Genomic DNA, 21,267 nt, shown 5'->3' on the forward strand with positions numbered 1-21,267 from the left:
ACTTCTAGTTGCGGTGTTAGTTCAGGATTTGCGGTCAGTACAGGTCCCACCGACTCCAGAGAAAGTTTTCATGTGGCTCCAAGGTCACCGGATCATAACAGGGAGTGAGTGAGAGCAGTAACAGTTCCCACTTCATCCAGGCTCAGGTTACATAGCAATGGCGAAGCCATCGCTGGAACAGAACGGCACCATAGTTGAGTACAGCCTGTGTTTATTTTACGTGAAGGAATGCAGAAATTTAAAATTAGTTTTCCCGAATAGTGAACGAACCCTTTAAGGTCCATGTAAACTGCAAGATTATTGTTTCACGACAACCTTGCAATCTATACAAGCTGCCGAATACCTGATAAATGAGCAAAAAGTTTATTCGTTGGAGAAGTTGTTCTTTTTGGCTCCTCAAAACATGATTGCTCTCAGCAGCACATGGTCCTGTGTAAACAGCATCAGTGCTGCCGACAACAATGACAGTCTATGTGCACTGATCGATCGATTACAGCTCAGTGTGCATCTGAAGCCGGGTCAGCCTGCAGAAATAGGCTAGTAAACTATTGCCGGCTGGCGAGCATGTTGGCCCATCAATGGTGTATGAACACTACGCATCATAACAACACGTACAATACAAGGACCAGATCTGGAGATCAGTACACGACAGAAAAAAATAAGGTACAATTTTATTTCCACATTAAACTTATAAAAAAAAGTTAATAAAAATGTACATTCGTGTTTGGGAAAATGCCACGTATAGAAAAAGAAAGAACTAATATAGGGAAGCTTAAGTTAAAAGACCCCCCAAAAAAACACAATTTCATGGTTGGTAAAACTATGAATGAACAACAATAAATATTCTTCTGGTCGTGTGAACAAGTGCATCGTATAAAAGTGTCATTGTGTATGTGCAAGTCTTATGTGTATTTTATATATGTACAAGTGTGCAGTACGCATGTGTGTAATGTGTTAGCATGTGCATATGTTATATGTGTGTCTAGTGTACAGGGACGCTGGCACCCTTCACTGTCCGTCTTGAGTATTTGGGGCACATGGGGGGGTTTCCACCACCCACACTCCCTGATGACTTGACACCATTTAATCTGGAAGCCTTGTGGAGCTCCATCTAGGATTTCTCAGTGGCTTCTTCCATTCCGTTGGTATGAATCACTAATGATTGCTACGAATATCCTTCTACATTGTTGAGGACTACGTCTCCGCTGTCTCGGTGCTGCAGGAAATCTGTACATGACTTCCCCATATGAGAACACGTGACGTTGAACCCAGAAATGACCTCAGTGTGAGAAATCAAGTGGGTGGTTGTACTGTTAGATGTGTATACACCTGTGCTCTGTCTGGTGTCACACACAACGAGCAGCGCCATGGACATGACAGCAGCAGGTAAGCGTGACCTTGGGACTTGTGGAAGGCTGCCGTGTAGAGAAATGTGTGTTTTACTATAAGGGAAGTGGTCATACATTGTAATGAGCGATGCACGGATCAGATTTCAGCTCTGCAGCCGTGTACTATTTGTATTGTCCTCATTCCTACCGCACCCCGAGTCTTCAAGTGACAAGAACTTTTCCCATTAATGCGGCACAGGTGGAAGCCATGTTTGGGTTCTCCGATACCCACTGTATTCTGCGATGGGGATTCAATCTAATCTCTACTTTATCTCTTATAACTCTAACCCTGACAACCTCCACAATAAAGCCCCTCAATGTTAGACCGGTGGGGTCAGATTTGTGGTTTCTACACTTGTGTACAGACTACTACTCCTTTATTATTATTTCAGTTTACATGCATTATATATTAAAAAAAAAAAAACAGTAACCAATTACTGCAGCTTTATCTCATTAGTCGGACCCCCGCTGAGCTAATATTTTTGACCCATCCTAGGATAATTCCACCTCGTTAATTTTAAGATGGTCATGCAATGAGGCAAGTGACAATGCAAGAAAAAAGAATCCTTTTACAAAGCTTTTCTGATCATAATTGTAAAAATATATATATATAAAAAATTATATATGTCAATAAAACATGCAAGAAGAAAATATACAAAAAAATGAGAGAGAGCGGCCAAGAACCCCAAGGTGCCATGGCTTTTGCAAAACGTTTTTGGAGGGGAGCTGCTATCTCCAGATAAACTTAACCCTTCAAATCTTGTTACAACACAAACTACCAATTTTCTAAGAGCAGATGGGATATTCTAATTACTCCACCCTCCATACAGGAGTATGCTTAAGAAAAAAGGCTTTGTGGGGGCTCATACTGTATTTTGAGGGCTATGTGGGGGCTCGCAATGTGTACATAGGGGCAATGTAGGGCACCCACTGTGTATAGGAGGCTATGTTGGAGCTCATACTGTATATAGAGGAGGCTATGTGAGAGCTTATACTGTATATAGGGGCTATATGGGAGCTCATACTGTATATAGAGGAGACAATACTGGGGCTCACACTGTATATAGGAGGCTATGTGGGAGCTCATACTGTATATAGAGGTTATGGTGGGGCTCACAGTGTATATGGGGGTCTATATTCGGGCTCACACTATGTAGAGACTATGTGGGGATCATACTGTATATAGGAGGCTCACACTGTATAAACGCAGTAATGTAGGGCTCTCACTGTATATAGAAGGCTATGTTGGAGCTCATACTGTATATAGAGGAGGCTATGTGAGAGCTTATACTGTATACAGGCCATGTGTGGGTTCAAACTGTGTATTGGGGTTATGTAAGGGCTCGTTGTATATAGAAAGGCTATGTTAGGGCTCACACTGCATATAGGGAGGCTGTGGGTGAGCTCACCCTGTACTGTATACAAGGGGCTATATGAGGTCTCATTGTATAGAGACTATGTGGCATCTCGTACTGTATATTGGGGCTCATACTGTATCTAGGTGTCTAAGTTGGGGTTCATATAGAAGGGTTATGTGGGGGGCTTGTAATGTATATAGGGAGGGATGCTCTGTGCGGGCTCTTATGGTATATAGAGGGGATGAGTGCTGGCTCATACATATAGTGGGATATCATCATACTTAATTCTGCTCAATATTAAGTGAAACAATGGTATTGTAAAATAATTAACTGCATTTTAATTATATACCAATATTAATTTTGAGCAGAATTAGCTTTAGACTATCGGTTCAGCCTCCACCCCACACCAGTCACTGTCTCTCATGAGGCCCCTTGGGAAAATTAATTGCCCACCCCTGCTATAAGTGATAAAAATATCCTTGTTCCACAAAAAAAAAAAGAGTAAAGTTCCCGGGCTCTTACTTACTGTCCGAACAATTGAATGCCATTAAGGATAATTCAATTTATTGTTGTATTAATTTCCCGCTGTGATGACTGACGATCAATCTATTTATTTCATGTGCCATCAGGTGATCGATTCCACCTTCTAGTAGATTTGATAAAAAGGAAAACTATGTTAAACTGCCATCATAATAATTATATGCACCTACGTATAAAAATACATAAAAAACTCATTAAATATAATAGCTCAGATTGCCCCATATCTGAAATGTTGGTCAGCCAAATGGGAGTTCTCTTCATTTTTAAGGAGTAGAACGGAATCCGAGATTGTGCAGATGACGTCTTTTTCAGGTGTGCATGCTCCGTAGCCCTCCTGAAAAAGCGCTAAAGAAACGCTATAATGAAAACGTGTCCAGCAATGAAAGAGGCAACTCGTTGTGCGTCAGTTCCATCTCTTTGAACTTAATTTAACAAATTCAGGTTTCCAAAGAAGTCTAAAGGTTTCAAACATCCGATCCATTTTTTTTAAAACAGTTGATAAGTCTCTTGCAGAAGTGTCTGGCAGCGGCTTAATCCTCTCTCTCCATTGAGAAGACATGGACGCTGGTTTGAGTGAAGGGCAGGAGGAATAGAGGTGTGCTGAATATTTGCCAGCTCTCTAAGCTGCGCGGCTCCTTTACTTACAAGTTTCCGTGTAGATCACAGCTGATCTCCCGACACGTTTAATTTAAAAGGGATTTAATCACCATTATCGGTTGTTTTTAATTTTTTTTTTTCTTCTGCAGAAATTGACTTTGAAATATTTTCCATACTGGATGGGATCTTACATTTCAGGGGTGAGTAGAAGTTAATCAAAACTTTACTACCGCAACAACATACAAGGTTAACCACTTTAAAGGGATCAGCAAGACTGCAAACCCCAAACTGTTTATACGGTATGTGCATGTAGCTCTTTCGATGACAAGTCCAGCGATACCTTTACATGACCCGTCCGTTCTTCTATTACTGAGAAATCGGTGCTTCAATTGATATGTAAATAAGGCTGGAGAGCTATGGTAGATCTGAAGCCTCTGTCGCTCCAGCTCTATTCCACGCCTTGCTCCGCTTCCTCATACTTGACTGACAGCTCCTTTGCCTGAAGTGCATCAGATAGGATGACTATATATGAGAAATGTGTAGCCACTTAACAGTCTGAGGGTGGAGGTTCACTTCAGATCTTTGGGCTATTATGTAAATATAAATACCTAAAAGTTATTAAAATTAATTCAATGCCTTGTTCCATATTTATTCTTTATTACATTTTTACCACATATATTGTTTTTTTCCTTATTTTTGCATATATTTGCTGCATAATATGTCATCCAAAAAGTAACAACACTTTGGGAAGTCATTCATGTTTTTATTGCCGTTTTTAACTCTAACTGGGGCATCTATAGGCGCTCTACTTACAGAAAAAAACAGCGAAGTCATAGGCAGACCTAATATAATAAAAGGTCTTTTTTGTGCCTTGATTAGGGGATTGGGGATATATATTCAGTATTCCAGAATGCTGTTAAATATGGCTTACATGTACTGGCCCTACTTTACACAGTGAACACTTGTTGACAGTTTCCCTTTAAGTAACGTGAGTTTCCAGAAATTCTCCTTTTTTTACTTCCTGAATGCGGCAGCCGTTTATTTGTTTTTTTTTCAATCAGCGAGATATTCCTTTTGTTCTTTATTGAGAAGTACAGTATATGAATTAGAATGGTTGCAACAAAACTTTTCAAATGGGAAGATAAGAAAATAGGGAAGAAAGTTGACTAATTGCTAAGTTGCTACACAGATGTTGTTACAAATGATGGCTACAATGATCAGACGTGGTCAGTGGTTAGCGCAGTTCATATATTTGGATCTAGCAGGATCTAAGGCTCCCTTGTTTTCACTGTTTAACCTCTACACAGGAATATGGCCTTCAATTCAGGGGCCATTGGGTTGACTCAACAGAATAGCTGCTTGCCAATAGATCAAGATGAGGGATTGAACCCAACAAGTCAGGTCTGTGCTACAGAAGTTGGGACAAAGACAAAATCAGGAACCAAATATGTGGGTCAGGGGGGAAACCAGGTTGAAGTACAGGGGGTCAATCAAAAATAAGTGTTATGCAGAGAGGGGGCATCAAGAGGAATGAACAGGAACACAGCCGGGTCAGAACATAGAACATCAGTCTGCAAAGTGCACTAGAGAAATATCAATTCAGGTCTTAATAGGGGACCAGAAAGGGGTTAAACATAATATTATACTCACCTGTCCTTGACCTTGAATTCTGCTAGCTTCAGAATGGCCTTCTATCGTTGACTTTGTCTCAAGATGCCCCAATGCGGTCAGATGGGGCATGACAATAACCTACATTGCCCCACAGGACTCATCAGCACTGGAAGACCGATCTGAAGCTTGAGGAATACAGGCAAGTGTCGCTCCTATGACAAATGACTATTTTGTTTTTTAACCCCTTACAAACTACAACAAAATTGGTAGATTCATGTACATAAAAAAAAAAAAATCTCGAAAATGTTGCATTCTGGCAAATCAGAATTTTTCAGGAAATTCATAATGATGAATTTGATTCATTCATCTCTCACTAGAACGTCACACAGCTGTCACTTTCTGTCACACCGATTGTTGCTTGGTACCGGCCTCATATTACTGTGCTTATTTCAAAAGGAACAATAAAGAAAAAACAGTAGTAACACAGTATATGGGGGTGTGGTGAAATAGAATACATAGAAATAACCAGGTGCTGGAATTTTCCAGCAATTATTTTATCTTTATTGACTTCCGTTGCAGTAAAACTCTTATCTCTACCAAGACGGAAACAGATTTATGACCAGTCGGGTAAACATTGGTTCATGTTTATTGATACTTTCTAGGGTCAGCTTTAGGCTATGTGCACAAGTCAGGATTTCTTGCAGAAATGTCCTGACAAAAATCGGACATTTCTGCCTGAAATCTGCATGTGTTTATTTTTGCTTTTTTTTGCGTTTTTCATTCGTTTTTGACGCGTTTTGACCCTTTTTTTGCGTTTTTTTCACAATGCATAGAATAGAAAAACGCTAAAAATCTGCAAAATTAATGAACATGCTGCTATTTTTACCGCAATGCGTTTTTTTCGTGGAAAAAAATGCATCATGTGTACAAAAATTGCAGAATGCATTCTAAATGATAGGATGCATAATGTATGCATTTTTAATGCGTTTTTATAGCGTTTTAATAGCAAAAAACGCGGAAAAAACGTGAAAAAACCTGAACGTGTGCACATACCCTTAATAAATGAGTGTAAATGTGACCTTAAATTCACAGATAAGGAGACCGGAAGCCATAAATCCTGATACAGTCTGGGAAAACAACCAATAACTGTACAGAACTGTGAGGAAGGGACCATGAGAAATAAATGATAACCACTCCCGATGGGTCTAGATCACCCATTAAACTTCCTGTTATGTATAGTCCAAAGGTGCAACTACTAGTAACTTTGAAAGAGAATCCAACTTCATGGAGTTAAATCTTCTTTATTAGTGAACCTTATCAGCAAAGTGGCGAGATTAAAAACATGTTAAGATACCAACATGTGCATAGTCCATGTCTGGGTGGTCAGAAACGAGTTTGACGACACGTTTGACGTTTCCACCCTTAATAATGAATTTGTGTCTTCATGACTAAGGGTGGAAACACCAGAAAAACGTGAATAGCCGGGCTGGCACAGACATGGAATATGGACATGTTATTTTAACTTCACCACTTTGCTGATAAGATTCACTAATAAAGAAGTTTTAACTCTGTGAAGCTGGATTCTCCTTCAAAGCTGCTTCGATCGTGTCCAAAGACGTTTATCTGTGCTCCAGAAAATACCAGTCATAGAAGATGGTGAGCTGTTTTTCCTCACACTCTTCATAACTACCAGAAATCCTGAACTACGCTACACATCCATTTCCAAGATGAAAACACCATCACTTTTATTAAAAAGGATCTGATTTAGGACCTACCTTTAAAAGCCAAAATAGACAGCTCTAGCTCTGCTAGACCAAAGCAATTATTAATTTATTGAAATGTAAGTAAGAGGAGAGGAAATGGATTTCCAACTCTTGATCTTCCTGGAGGAAAAAGGGGAGGGCTACGGAAAGAATAAGGAAATCTTCTGGGAGCACTTTACAAACGTAACGTTTCAGAGCATCAGAGTAAATATATAGGGGTGTGGAAGATGCATGGAAAAGGTATGGGTTGAAAAAAAAAAAAAAAGGAGTTGCAGCTATAGGGAAAAAAGTCTGACGGCTCAGTTAGCATGCCACTGTTGCTTCCTTCCAAAGATGCCTGAAAAAGACAGAACAAGGGTGTGCCAAATGTGGTACCCCTATATGTCCTCAGATTATAGTATATACTTCCAAAGATGCCTCCCTAAAGATTGGCAAGTATGTCGTAGCTTCCCCTGGTGACATAAATTAATTGCTGGGTGATTAAGAAGTAGCACATGCAGTAATCAATTCATTGCCGACCTGGCGTCAATTCAAATAAATTCATGTTAATCAGACATCACCTCTAAATATAAAAATGGTTGTTTATACTATTGTATAAAAAAAATAATCCGAATAAAATGTGTAGATTATAAAGTGATGCAATTACACTTTGGTAGAGTTCCATCTGCTGCCCCATTTCCTGTTGGGGGCAAAAAACCTGCCCCCACTTCCTGTTGAGACAAAAAAAACACACCACTTGCTGTAGATACAAAGATGCCCCACTTCCTATAGAGACAAATACCCAATCCACTTCATGTAAAGACAAAGACCCATCCCCACACCCTGTAGAGAGGCAACGATCAACCACTTCCTGTAGAGAAGCAAAGACCCCCCCACTTCTCGTAGAGGCACAAAGACCAACCACTTATTGTAGAGCGACAAAGAGCCTCCCCCACTTCCTGTAGAGACAAAGACCTCCCACTTCCTATAGAGACAAATTCCCAACCCATTTCCAGTAGAGGAATGAAGACCTTCCCCCACTTCATGTGGAGAGGCAAAGACCCCAATTCCTGTAGAGACACAAACCCCACAACTTCAAGTAGAGAAAGACAAACCGTTTATTGAAGAGTGACAAAGAGCCTCCCCCACTTCCTGTAGAGAGGCAAAGACCAACCACTTCCTGTAGAGAAGCAAAGATCCTCCCCCACTTCCTGTAGTGAGAAAAAGACCAACCACTTCCTGTAGAGGCAGAGACCCACCCCCACTTCTTGTAGAGAGACAAAGACCCAGCCCCACTTCCTGTAGAGGCAGAGACCCTCCCCCACTTCCTGTAGAGAGACAAAGACCCGCCCCCACTTCATGTTATCCATCTTAGTGTCTTTGTTAGAGATTAATTACATTTGAATACAGGCAGTAGGCATCAATTTAAAAGGAAAGGAAACACATATAGGCCAGCACATGGGTAAATTTTCAGGAATAAAACAAAATAACTTCAAAAATTATTTGTAGATTGTCTATTTATCACTTTTTCTATGAAATAAGATCATCAGAAAGTACAGGATCAATTTAAATTTCAATATCAAGTGTCTATATTTTTACGTTTCTCTAATGTTCAATGCATTATTGACATTACAGACAATTTACAGACAGATGCATGGAGGAAGTCAAAAAGGTGCATAACAGCAACTATTGAGAATATTTTCAAACAATGCTTGGAAGCTCACCCGGATGACCCCGATGGTGCTACTGCGGTATTTGCTAACCCAGGATCAGGTAGTGAGAGCAGCATGTGTCCAATGCATTCTTAATGTTTATCGATCAGTTAGACTTGTTCCATACGTAAAGCATGCCTGACAACTTTTGGAAGTCTGCAACCAGGAGAGGATGAGTTTTTACATTTCATTTTTATTCAGGAGTTCAAGGATCGTTGTCCTAAGAGATGATGAAAATCTTTCTTAAACAGTCACTGACGAATTACTAGACAGGCCAGAGACTCTGGTTGAGTCAGTATGGCTCCCTTTCTCACTGGGCATTCTAGTAATACTTGCCAACTCTACTTGTCCTGCCTGTGTTACCGTCTATTGTGTGGCTTTTATGGGGCAATTGTCATTTGGATTAATGCTTACATGTCACACCTATTGAGATATGCTTTATATGAGCCATTACTTGGTTGTTATTAAGTGTTTTATTTCAACCCAAAGCTGGATTCACAGCTACATTGCTCAGCACCGTTTTACGATACTCATGCTGCTGATGACCCTGAACATTTGCTGCATAAAGACAGGAGAGCAACAATCTCTCATGTCTGTGCTGTGTGAGTTGTATATGATAGACTCATAGCAGCTAGTCTCTGCTATGTAACTCAGAGGCAACTTAAAATAAGAGGTAAAGCCTGCACAGGTAAAAACTGGTAAAATAATGCATGATACAAGTTTTATACTGGCCAGAAAATAGAATTACACTTAACAGTAATTTGGTTTCTAAGAATCCTCCACAATAGCACCACAGGAGGATGTCAGCTCACCCAAATTGGGACAGGAAACACAAGGTCAAATAGCCACTCCCTCATCCTCTTTCCAGTGTTTTTCTAAAGGACCACAAGAGTATGAATGCATCAAAATATATTATCACCGGATTCAAAGTAATACAAGAAATAACGAGAAAGGGGAGGGAATTACCCATCCTTTTATGGGAAGGTTATTAGAAACCAAATTACCGGTAAGTTTAATTCTATTTTCTCCAATAACCCTTCACGACAGCACCACAGGAGGAAAGTAGGAATATCAACGACTAATGTTAGGGAGGGACAATAGCTTTTAGGACAAAAGTTCTCCAGGATAAGTCTTTAAAACACATTAAGTCTAGCCTATAATGTTTGGAGAAGGTATAAACCAAGGACCATATAGCAGCTTTGCAGAATTGCTCAATGGAAGTGCTGGTCTTCTCAGCCCAGAAGACAGACACAGCCCTAGTGGAGTGACCCGTACGTTTTCCTGGGGGCAAGAGGTTTTGGTTTTGATGTGGCTCGCAAATTTTTCTTAATCCAGTTTGTAAAAGTGATTTTTGAGGTTTTCTTTTCTTTATTTTGGCCGCAGAGTTGGATAAAGAGATTCTGATCTCTCCTCCAAGGTTACATTTGTTGGAGGTAATGAAGGGTCACTATTCGTACATCTAAGGAATGGAACTCTTCCTCTATCATTTGCTGGATTTTGGCAGGAGTGAAAAATTATTTCCTGTGACCTGTGGAACTCTGAGACCACCTTGGGCAAGAAGGATGGGTCAAGTCAGAAAACAAGTCTGTCATTCAGAATTCTCAAATATGGGTCATAGATTAAAAGGGCCTGAAGTTCACTCACTCTCTTGCCTGTTGTAGTGATCGCTACCAGGAAGGGTTTTCCAGGATAGTTTGTCCAGTTCTATCAAGGTTAAGTGTTCAAATGGCGGTAGTGTCAGACCCTCAAGGACAATATTTAGGTCCCAGGATGGGATTAGGTTGGTCAATCTGGGATGTAAACAGGAAGCTGAAGTCATGAACCTTTTTGCCCAGCAGTGATCTGCTAGGCTCTGCTCAAAATAGGAGCTTAGGGCTGCAACCTGAACCTTGATGGTGCTAGGTTTGAGGCCCTTTTCCAGATCTTCTTGCAGGGAGTCTAGGGTCTGGAGGATTAGCTGCACGCCAAGTCTCAAAGGTCTTCCATATTTTATGATATATGACTATATCGGATATTGCCACTAGTGACAGTGAGGGGTGTTGTGTGCGAGGGTCAGTATGTAGCCCCCCCAGGATGCGCATAGAAGCGTATTGAGGCCGGTGGAGTGCATTGCAGTCAGAGACATAGCTGTGATTGCAGTGCAGGATAAAAGTAAGTGTGGACTTGGTCAAGCTATTTGGCCAAGGCAGATTTAAGGAAACCCGACATGGGCTTATATTTTTGGAGTGAACTACAGGATGGTAGTGGGGCAGTTCAATCTCTACAGCCGGGTCTTACAAGTGGTCCATGGCCACAGATCCTAACCCTTTGGTTGGATGTATCAGTGTTGGTTTGTAAGCTGCAGAGCAGGTGGGTCTGCAACATCTGGCTTGTGTGAGGTAAAACAGAAACAAGGGAAGCTAAAATCTGACGCCACTCAGCATGAAACGGTGGTGCAGTTGCCCACGGCAACAGGTCTCAGATGCGGACTGTCTTGACGTCCCGGAGGATACCATTTTGCCTTTTCATTTGTGAGTTTTGAACATTAAAGACATCTTGCTTTGAACTTTACTGAGTCACTGCTTCACTACTGCACGGTGTAAACACCGCAGCACTACACTCGCTTTATGCTCTTTTGGAGGGTCTGAATGACAATCTGAGAGGCCATTAGTTTTTAAAATTGTGAACTCAGAAGCCAAGCAGCCAGACACAGGCTGGGTGGTAGACTGGGCCCTGGTGAAGAAGGTTTCTGACTGGTGGAAGAATCAGGGGATTTTCAAACCTCAAGTTGTTCAAGATGCCAAATCAGCTTCTCTTCAGCTAGAGAGATGCTGTGATGCTAGAGAGATCCAGCCTAACACTCACCAGACTTTACACGAGGGCGCAGACTGCATGAGGAGTCCCGAGTCTGAGGAGACCGAAGCAGCATTGAATAGGAAAGGCAAAGGCAGTCTATCTGATCTCTGCTGCCGTATTTTCTAAACGGTGTCTAGTGACCTCTACATCCCAATAGGGACAGGAAAAACACTGCAGAGAGGATGAGGAAGGGGCTATTTGACCTCCTTGTGTTTCTTGTCCCTATTAGGGTGGGGTGATATCCCCCTGTAGTGCTGTCGCGGAGGATTATTGTAGAAATACTATTACTCATAACTCGACAACTGAAAGCACAGGTATGTGTAAAGCACCAGGACAGAATTTGAACCCCAAATATACAGCTGATAAATGGAACTATATTGTTACTTACCAACATCAGTGTTGGAAGGACATTAAGTCCTGCCCTCAGAGCACCCCAAAACGCCAACATTTGGGATGTACATAAATTCTTTTTTTGGCTCAGGACATGCCCAAATTTGCAGGTACGGTTTTAAAAAATTCACAACTGTCAGCAACTTTAGCCGTTAACTTAAAATAAGAAAGTTGTGTGTGTTTCATATTTTTGTTTTTAGACTGGCAGAGATTTGAGCTTCAGATCTATAACTCAACAGGCATGAGTGACGGACTTTCAGTTGCCTTCGGTGTAAAGCATAAAGATAAGAAATATTACATGTGCTGCACAGAAGACATGCAACTTTACTTCAAGGTAAGACAACGTCAGAGGAGACTGAAGGTCGGGCAGATCACGTCTACTTGTGTTTGAGGAGGTTTGGGATGTGATGCACAGTTACTGGCTACACTCCAATAATGACGACCAAAGTGCCCCTTCAATATCAGTACAAGCACAGTGCCACCCTTACTAGCAGGGTGTAGAAAGCTTCCAATGCAGGAAATGTAGTGATCAAAAATCAGGGCCAGCAAGATATTAAGGAAACAATGTCAGGGCTAAATATCATCATTCAACCCAGACATCACATGTAAAGTGACCGTGTGTTTGCACATTTGTTCTAAATGATAAAATGCTGGCTCCTGATGCCACCACTAGGGGAGCTTACTGCATACATGATAAAGATGCCCATCTACTATATAATTGTCTAAGGGTCACTTCCGTCTTTCCATCTGTCCTTCTGTCTGTCCTTCTTTCTGTCACGGATATTCATTCGCTGATTGGTCGCGGCAGCCATGACAGGCAAAACAGCCACGACCAATCAGCAACGGGCACAGTCCGGTGGAAAAATGGCCGCTCCTTCCTCCCCGCAGTCAGTGCCTACTCCATACTCCCCTCCAGTCTGCCCTCACACAGGGTTAATGGCAGCGGTAACGGACCGCGTTATACCGCGGTGTAATGCACTCCATTACCGCTATTAACCCTGTGTGACCAACATTTTACTATTCATGCTGCCTATGCAGCATGAATAGTAAAACGATCTAATGTTAAAAATAATAAAAAAAACTAAAAATCATTATATACTCACCGTCCGTCGGCCTCCGGATCGACAACAGGCCTTTCCCGCTCGTGACGCTCCGGTAACCTGTCTATGCTGCGATCTCGCGAGATGATGATGTAACGGTCTCGCGAGACCGCTACGTCATCATCTCGCGAGACCGCAATGCACTCTTGAGACCGGAGCGCACGAGCAGCGTCGGTAACCGCTTCGCTTGGATCCGGGGGCTCCGGAAGGTGAGTATATAACTATTTTTTATTTTATTTTTTTTTAACAGGGATATGATGCCCACATTGCTATATACTACGTGGGCAATATACTACATGGGCTGGGCAATATAATACGTGGCCTGTGCAATGTACTACATGGGCTGGGCAATATTCTACGTGGCTGGGCAATATACTACGTGGGCTGTGCTATATACTACGTGGCTGGGCAATATACTACATGGGCTGTGCAATATATTACATGGGCTGTGCTATATACTACGTGGCTGGGCAATATACTACGTGGCTGGGCAATATACTACGTGGCTGGGCAATATACTACGTGGCTGGGCAACATACTACATGGGCTGTGCTATATACTACGTGGCTGGGCAATATACTACATGGGCTGGGCAATATACTACATGGGCTGGGCAATATACTGCATGGGCTGGGAAATATACTACGTGACTATACAACGTGGGCTGTGCAATATACTACGTGGACTGCGCAATATACGTGGGCTGCGCAATGTACTGCGTGGGCTGCGCAATGTACTGAATGGGCTGCGCAATGTACTGCGTGGCTGTGCAATATACTAGGTGGGCTGTGCTATACACTACGCATACATATTCTAGAATACCCGATGCGTTCGAATCGGGCCACCATCTAGTCAGTCATAAATATACAGCTGGCTCTCCCTGGTGGTGACTGCCTGCAGCTTCTGTAGCAAACTCGCTTTACTATGCCGACAGAGCTGCCCCAATCTAAGAAGTATGCAATAAAGTGACCTTGACATATTCAGTTGATTTGTTTAAAAAAACCTAAGTAAAAGGGAATCTGTCAGCAAGAGTTCAGTCCTCAAACTATTTATATGCCCATGTAGCTTTTTCAAATACAAGTCCAGAACTACCTTTACATGGTCAGTCCTTTCCACCATTACTGAGAAATCATCATTTGACCTGGTATGCAAATGAGGCTGAAGTGCTATGATAGATCTGAAGCCTGTCACTTCAACTCTAGTTATTGCCTACCGCTGCTTCCTACTTGACTGACAGCATCTATGTTGTATGACTTCAGGCCAAGGAGACGTCACTAAAGCAGGAGGAGGTGGCGCCATGCAGAAAATAGAGCTGGAGTGACTGCTGATTTTAATAGCCAAGCCAGCCTCCTTCACACTGTAATGCCCCAAAAGAACATGTGAGTTCACTCTCTGTCCTATTACATATATAATTTGAGAATGCAAAAAATTGAGCACCCTGTGATTGTACAGAGCGATTCACTCGGAAAAATGGCTGTAACTTCAAAGAGACGGTCGACTGTACTGAAATCTGGACTGTACATACCTTGGTTCATGAGAAGTGAGAGCTCAATCAACCTCACTGACGAGAAACATCCTTGCGCTGAGTGGTCTCGCCGACTTGTTGCCCCGCCAGTCGTCTCCACTACGAGATAGACTTGCTGCGGGCCTTTCTACAGGATGGTAGTTTATGTGCTGCTTGCATTTCACTCCTGCCGAATTCCTTGTTCATTTGTTAATGTACAGATAAAGTTTGAAGGACAGGGCTTTCATAGTGAAAACTTATTGGAAAACGGAGTCCTTAACCGCTTTAGGCTGTGTGCACACGATGCGGAATTAGTGCGGATCCGCAGCGGATTTTTCCACGCAGAAACGCAGCAGTTCCGCAGTGATTTACAGTACAATGTAAACCAATTGGAAAAAAAAAAAGCTGTGCTAATGCTGCGGAAAAATCAGCATGAAAACCGCTGTGGATCAAAAGAAGTAGCATGCTACTTTTTTTTTGTGTGGAACTGCAGCGTTTCTGACCCCTTCCATAATAGAAATCCGCAGAGCTAAAAAACGCACAAAATCCCCATAAAAAATGCACAAAATCCGCACCTGCGTTTTCTGCCAGGAGATGCGGATTTTGTGTGGAAAATTCTGCACCCCAATCCGCAACGTGTGCACATAGCCTTACGATCTATGATGTATAGGTACTTCATAGGTCATGTCTCCACCTTTTTGGTGTGGGCTCTGGCGAGGATCCCGCACATGACAACTCATTTCATGTGCTGACATTTACGTCTAACAGCAGCGGGTAGAATCGCGATCCACCCACGGCTACTAACATGTTAAATGCCGCTGTCAATTTCCAATAGCAGCATTTATCTCGTGCAGACCAGACGTATGTCATTAGCTCCGCCCATCGGTGCCTATCACATGATCGTGGGGTGCTGTGGTTGTCATTGCTGAACTGCTATGAGCGCCGCCCTGTGGCCAGCGTTCATAGCAAATGAACATTTCTGCTTCACAAAGCAGCTGAAGCCCTGCTATGTGTAACACAGGCAATCAGAAGATTGCAGCTTCAAGTTTCATTAGGAGACTATTGAAGCAAATGAAAAGTGAAAAAAAAGTTTACAAATATTCTTTAAAAAAATTAAAAGTTTAAATCACCCCCCTTTTTGCCACATTCAAAATAAAACAATAAAAAAAAAACACATTTGTTATCACCACGTTCAGAAATGCCCAACCTATCAAGATATAAATGGATTAATCCAATCAGTAAACGGTGTAAACCAAAACACCAGAAATACTTGTTTAGGTCACCGCAACACTGCAATAAAACACACAAACGTCAGCTCAGGGAGCAAAAGATAAGCCCCCAGCCAGCCCCAGATCACGAAAAATGGAGACGCTACAGGTCTGAGAAAATGGGATTTTATTTATTTTAATTTTTTTAAACAAACTTAATTTTTTGTTTCACCCCTTAAATAAAAATGAACCTATATATGTTTGGTATCTACATAATAAGAACAGGTCAGCTTTATAATTTACTGGACATTGTAAAATAATTTTTTTTTTTTTTTTTTTTAAAAAAAGCTTTGTAATTGCACTTTTTTTTTGCAATTTCACTGCACTTGGAATTTTTTCCCCCCATTTTCCAGTACATGATATGGTATCAATGGTAACGTTCCAAAGTACAACTCGTTCCGCCAAAAAAAAAAAGTCATCACACAGCCACATTGACAGAAAAACAGGCAAAAAACAAAAGTTGTCAAAGGGCTTAAAGAGGAGCCAAAGTGAGTAAAGAAGTTTGGAGTTTGAAATCCACTGTCCACCTCACGTACTGAAGCCTTCTTTGATGACAAAGTAATCTCCAAGCGACTGTAGCCACCAAGATCACCTGATTTAACACCGCCGGAGGTTTCCCTTTGGGGCCATTTGCAGGGCCAAGTGCACAGTAACAAGCCACAAACATTACGGGCACTCCGAGAAAACACACAGAGAGAAATTCGGGCTGTGACCCCAGACATCCTACAGAATACATTCAACAATATAGAACAGCATGTGCAGGCTTGCTCGAATGGTGAACATTTTCAACACCTGCTTTAAAACATCAGTTTCTCAAAAGTCCAAATTTCCGGACGATAGCTTGTCTCTTTAAGACATTACAGCAATTTTTAAGGGTAAAGTAGAGTCAATCGCCATGTATTAATACTTTTGGAAAGTCTCATCGTTTTTATTCAATTCCACATTTTTTAAATAAATGCATGTTTTGTCTGAGAAGAGACAACTCCTTTAAAGACGTGAGCGTGTTTGCCTTCTACAGTCTTCAGAACGAGTTACCAGTGATTAGGACAGGGAGCTCGTCCTCATCTCTCTTCTCCTGACCATCTTCTAAGCCAATTTTTGACTCCATTTAGGTTCAAGAGAAGAGAGATAAGGTTACAAAGCTGCCAGAATGTGCTCGTTGACTGATTGATAACTTATCCTGCAGTCCATGTACGTATATGTATATACATATACACACAGGTTGAAGAAGAGAAATGGTCCAAAATTTTTAATAAAACCCAAATAGCAAAAATACATTTAATTCCGTTGCTAAAAATGTGTTAGTTTCCTTTAATGTGTTGATTGATACCATGCCTGAAGAAGCAGAAGGGTCAATGAAGGGCAGACTCGGGACTGGGCACGTTCTCTAGCAATTTAAGTAATATGTAGATGCTTTCACTCTTACAGAAAGGAGACTTACCCAACGATATTGGCGGAAACCGCAGCGATGTCATCTTTTTCCAAAAAGAATTCTGCGAAGACGACGACAGCTTCAAGTTCCAATCGGCTCTAAAATCGGGCTATTATTTAGCAGTCAGTAATGAAGGCGGGATACAGAAGTTGGTTCTCCAGGAAAGTAAAAGTTTCAGCGAAAAAGAAAAGTTTGGTCTAAATTGGTCATAGATATGAATGGAGAAGCCAAACCAAAAGGGAAAGGAGCTGATGGCATTCTGGCTGACGCCGAATCGTAAAGACTTGATGACACATTTACAGATGGCTAAAGATATAAAAGACAGCGCCTCACACGTTGGTGAAATAGATCACAATTTATTCTGCCTTCTGTGGCGACGTTTCGATCCCAAAGATCTTTTTCAAGCACAGCACAATACAGTCTTAATCCCCCCTTAAGTAGTGTAAAACACCACCCCCTCATTAGCACAAACCAATCGGCACTTATGGATACATAAACAATCAATTAAATATCAAAAAACACATAACACATATAAAAAACACTTCACAAAACGCTGGGCTGGGAAAGTGTCCCAAACTGACACAAAGCGCATGTCCTGATCACTCGTCCATCTATAGACTGTTCTAATACAGACAAAGGCTCTCTACCATCTCCTACCACTGTTAACAAGTCCTTCACCAATCGTATCACCGCATTTCTATTGTCATGGGGATGTTTGCTCATCAGCGTCATAAAGTCACACCTCCAGGTGCTTCGGACCAATCGCTATACATTCTGCTCCGGCATCTTCATCCCGTAGGTCATACTAGCAATGCTACGTCACAGCTGTGAGTCTCTTCTCCATTGCATGCTTCCTCCACAACTCAGGAAACTGAATCATGGTGTCTGCAACAACAATCCCCCAGGGGCACTCCGCTCCCATTAACCCTGTGCATGTCGCAGCAAAAGCCCCACTCGGCTTCACCCGAACACAGAAGCAAAGTTGCATACATGGTCAGTAAAACTGCTATAACCCACCATATAAAAAAGCGCTAAACGTAGCATAACACAGCAGAGCTAAATAGAGATACATAGTGATTCAATTGCCCAAACATGGATCATATGCAGCGATAAACTTTATGCATAAAAAGCCCCATCATCATTTAGAAATAGTCCAAAATTGGAAAAAATACTAATTATACCCCAATCTCATATCACAGAATCTTATAATGACATCATATGTGGCAACACTCCAGATTAATCATAGCAAATGGCCAGAGCACAGTGGGAGACCCCAACCCCCTCTTTATCCAAATATATATCTTTGGGATCAAAACGTCGCCACAGAAGGCAGAATAAATTGTGATCTATTTCACCAACGAGTGAGGCGCTGTCTTTTATATCTTTATACATTGGACTACATACCAAGGACTCCTTGGCTGAGACGTGCGCTCTTTATATGGGTAATGTTGACCCGGCTTTTCCCATGAGGTGCTGTGTTCTACTGATTATGCTATATAACATTTACAGATGGCATCACTGTGTCTGGTTTTCAGTCACCTGCACCATATTACTCAACAAGATGGCATCTTGTGAGTGGATATGGCACGTTCAACCCTGCAAATACCAAACCTTAGTCTTAATGGGGTATTCCCACCTTTGATGTTTATGGCCTATCCACCTGTTCCTGAACGCTAGTCACCACATATGCGTAGCTTACTATTCACTTCTATGGGTCCCGCTAAGAAACTAGGAGAAGGCGTGTTGGGAATCAGGAAGACCACTCTTGGTGGGGTTAGTGGAATACTATTCTGCAGGACCAAGTGGTGGGATGCGTAACACAGTTATGGCATATCTTGTGAATGTCATTAAAGGAAATGTCTGGTTTTATACTTTTCCCATCCAATCTGTCTATCGTAGCATTGTTTCTTTTTGGAGAGTAACAAACCTGATATGCCAGAGTAAGGAGACGTCCAGTCCTCTGGGGAGCATTGCACGGCCTTTAAGACTCCTTACCTTGGCATGTCATTCTCCACAAGAAGAAACATTACCCCAGTCAGAGGTTTCTCATATAGCCAAATCAGATCTCATACTTTGCACTGAGGAAGGGCAACCCCCTGAAACACGTGTCTGCAAATTGAGATTTTGATTTGGCTTTTATCCTAAGGATCATTAAAGGGTCGATATTGACTTTTAAGATTGTTACTTGCAATAAGTGGCGCTACAGTTCAAGTCCTCTTCCTGAGACAATTTGCATATCATGGCACACAGCTTTCTAATTTATTACTTTTTCAGTCCAGAATCAGCATAGTCCCCGGTGGTCCCTAGACTGCTACAGCTTTGCCACCTTCTGACATTGCTGATGGTACATCTATTGGTCATGACTGCCTCCTAAGGTTCATTGGCACCACAGAAGCGCTGACAGTTCCTGGAGTTCCTTTTGGAATGGGCAAGATGGTCTTTAGACCGGGAGGACTAGTCCAAGGAGATAAGACATAGGAAGCAAAAGGAAGGAGGAAGAACTACTATCATGAGCCACCTCTGCAGACCCAGAAGAAAGAAGGCTGCAAAAGGGTAATGATTGCGCTAAAGTAAAATAAAAATTCTCTGTAGTTTCTTTGTTGTGGGGGAAAGACAGATGACCCGTTTAATATTTAAAGGCGTGAATACCCTTTGACGAAATCTTCCTCAGTTTAAAATACTAAAATTTGTTTGTTTTTCATTGTCTTATTTTATAAAACTTTATCATGGCCTGTAACATTTCCTTAATGTATTATTTCATTAGTCTAAATCTTTGGGTAAAAAGAAAGAATTCATATAAAACCCAGTAGAAATGGAGAAGGACTTATTATTATTAGCGGATAAGTAAAAAATTGAACTTCAGCAATTAGTGTCAGATAGCTGCTGCAAAGCCAGATATATAACTGGATACAAGAAAAGAGGCTCAGCCATTCATGATGGGAACACCGTTTTATCCTTAAATAAATGATGTCAGAACACACAAAGATTACTGTATATAAAAAAAAATATTGCTCAAACTGAGCGTGGACTGTGGGACTTAGCAACATGTTTATGATTTAGTTTGAAAAGTCCAAATAAATGAAAGGCATATTCTTCCCCATTGAAGATGCATATCCCAAAATCAGAGCATAAGGTCCACATTGCACGATACAGAGGACATACTACAACCTATGGGGATGATTCATCAATTCATTTGAACTTCTTAGTAATTTTCTCTTTTTTTGCTGTTTTTTTTTTCTGCTCAATTCATTGTTTTTCACTTTTTTTTTTTTTTTTTTTTTTAAGCACAACACTTACCGTAATTTTTCTTCCAATTTATGTGCGCCAGCAGTTTACATTATTTTCGCAGGGTTTTTTTTCGCAGTTGAAGACCAACATGTGACATTTTAAAGGATCATGCGGCTTTTAACTCTAAAAAAAAAAAGCTACGTTTGCAATACGACCAAAAGACCCAGAATATACATGTTTGAAGTTGCACAACACACATCCAAACATCTTGTTCCCTTTTTTTTTCCGTTGGGAGATTTCACGTTAAAGTCAGCAAAATGAACAAGACAAAAAAAAGTGAATTTAAAAAAAAAAAAAAATGCAAATGCTGACAAAGAGCTATTGTAGGTGCTCAAAAAATGTAAAAGGTGTAAAATTGGGTCACAAAAAAAAAAAAAAAAAGAAGTCAGTGATTAAAACACGTTGCCGAGTTGTTAAAAAAAAAATAATTACACCCCATATGTTCACAGTCATTTTTTTGGGGCTTCAACAAAAACAACCATTACAAAAGCCATTAAAAAAG

General features: G+C 41.2%; 1 protein-coding gene across 1 annotated transcript; it reads left to right on the forward strand.

The window, feature by feature from the left end:
- The first annotated feature begins 1,269 nt into the window (after positions 1-1,269).
- LOC143764314 (interleukin-18-like) lies at positions 1,270-20,214 on the forward strand. Its single transcript, XM_077249747.1, has 5 exons — positions 1,270-1,386; positions 4,033-4,083; positions 8,872-9,009; positions 12,374-12,507; positions 17,474-20,214. The coding sequence occupies exons 1-5, from the start codon at positions 1,368-1,370 to the stop codon at positions 17,687-17,689; spliced, it is 558 nt and encodes a 185-aa protein (XP_077105862.1). The 5' UTR covers positions 1,270-1,367; the 3' UTR covers positions 17,690-20,214.
- Positions 20,215-21,267: the final 1,053 nt, after the last annotated feature.

The sequence above is a fragment of the Ranitomeya variabilis genome, chromosome 4 (genome assembly GCF_051348905.1).
Source record: "Ranitomeya variabilis isolate aRanVar5 chromosome 4, aRanVar5.hap1, whole genome shotgun sequence".
Classification (NCBI taxonomy): Eukaryota; Metazoa; Chordata; class Amphibia; order Anura; family Dendrobatidae; genus Ranitomeya; species Ranitomeya variabilis.

Excerpts from the sequence above, each read along its gene's own strand:
- LOC143764314 (XM_077249747.1), top strand. Across the intron at positions 4,084-8,871 it reads TGGGATCTTACATTTCAGGG|ACAATTTACAGACAGATGCA; the intron begins GTGAGTAGAAGT and ends TTGACATTACAG. Across the intron at positions 12,508-17,473 it reads ACATGCAACTTTACTTCAAG|AAAGGAGACTTACCCAACGA; the intron begins GTAAGACAACGT and ends TCACTCTTACAG.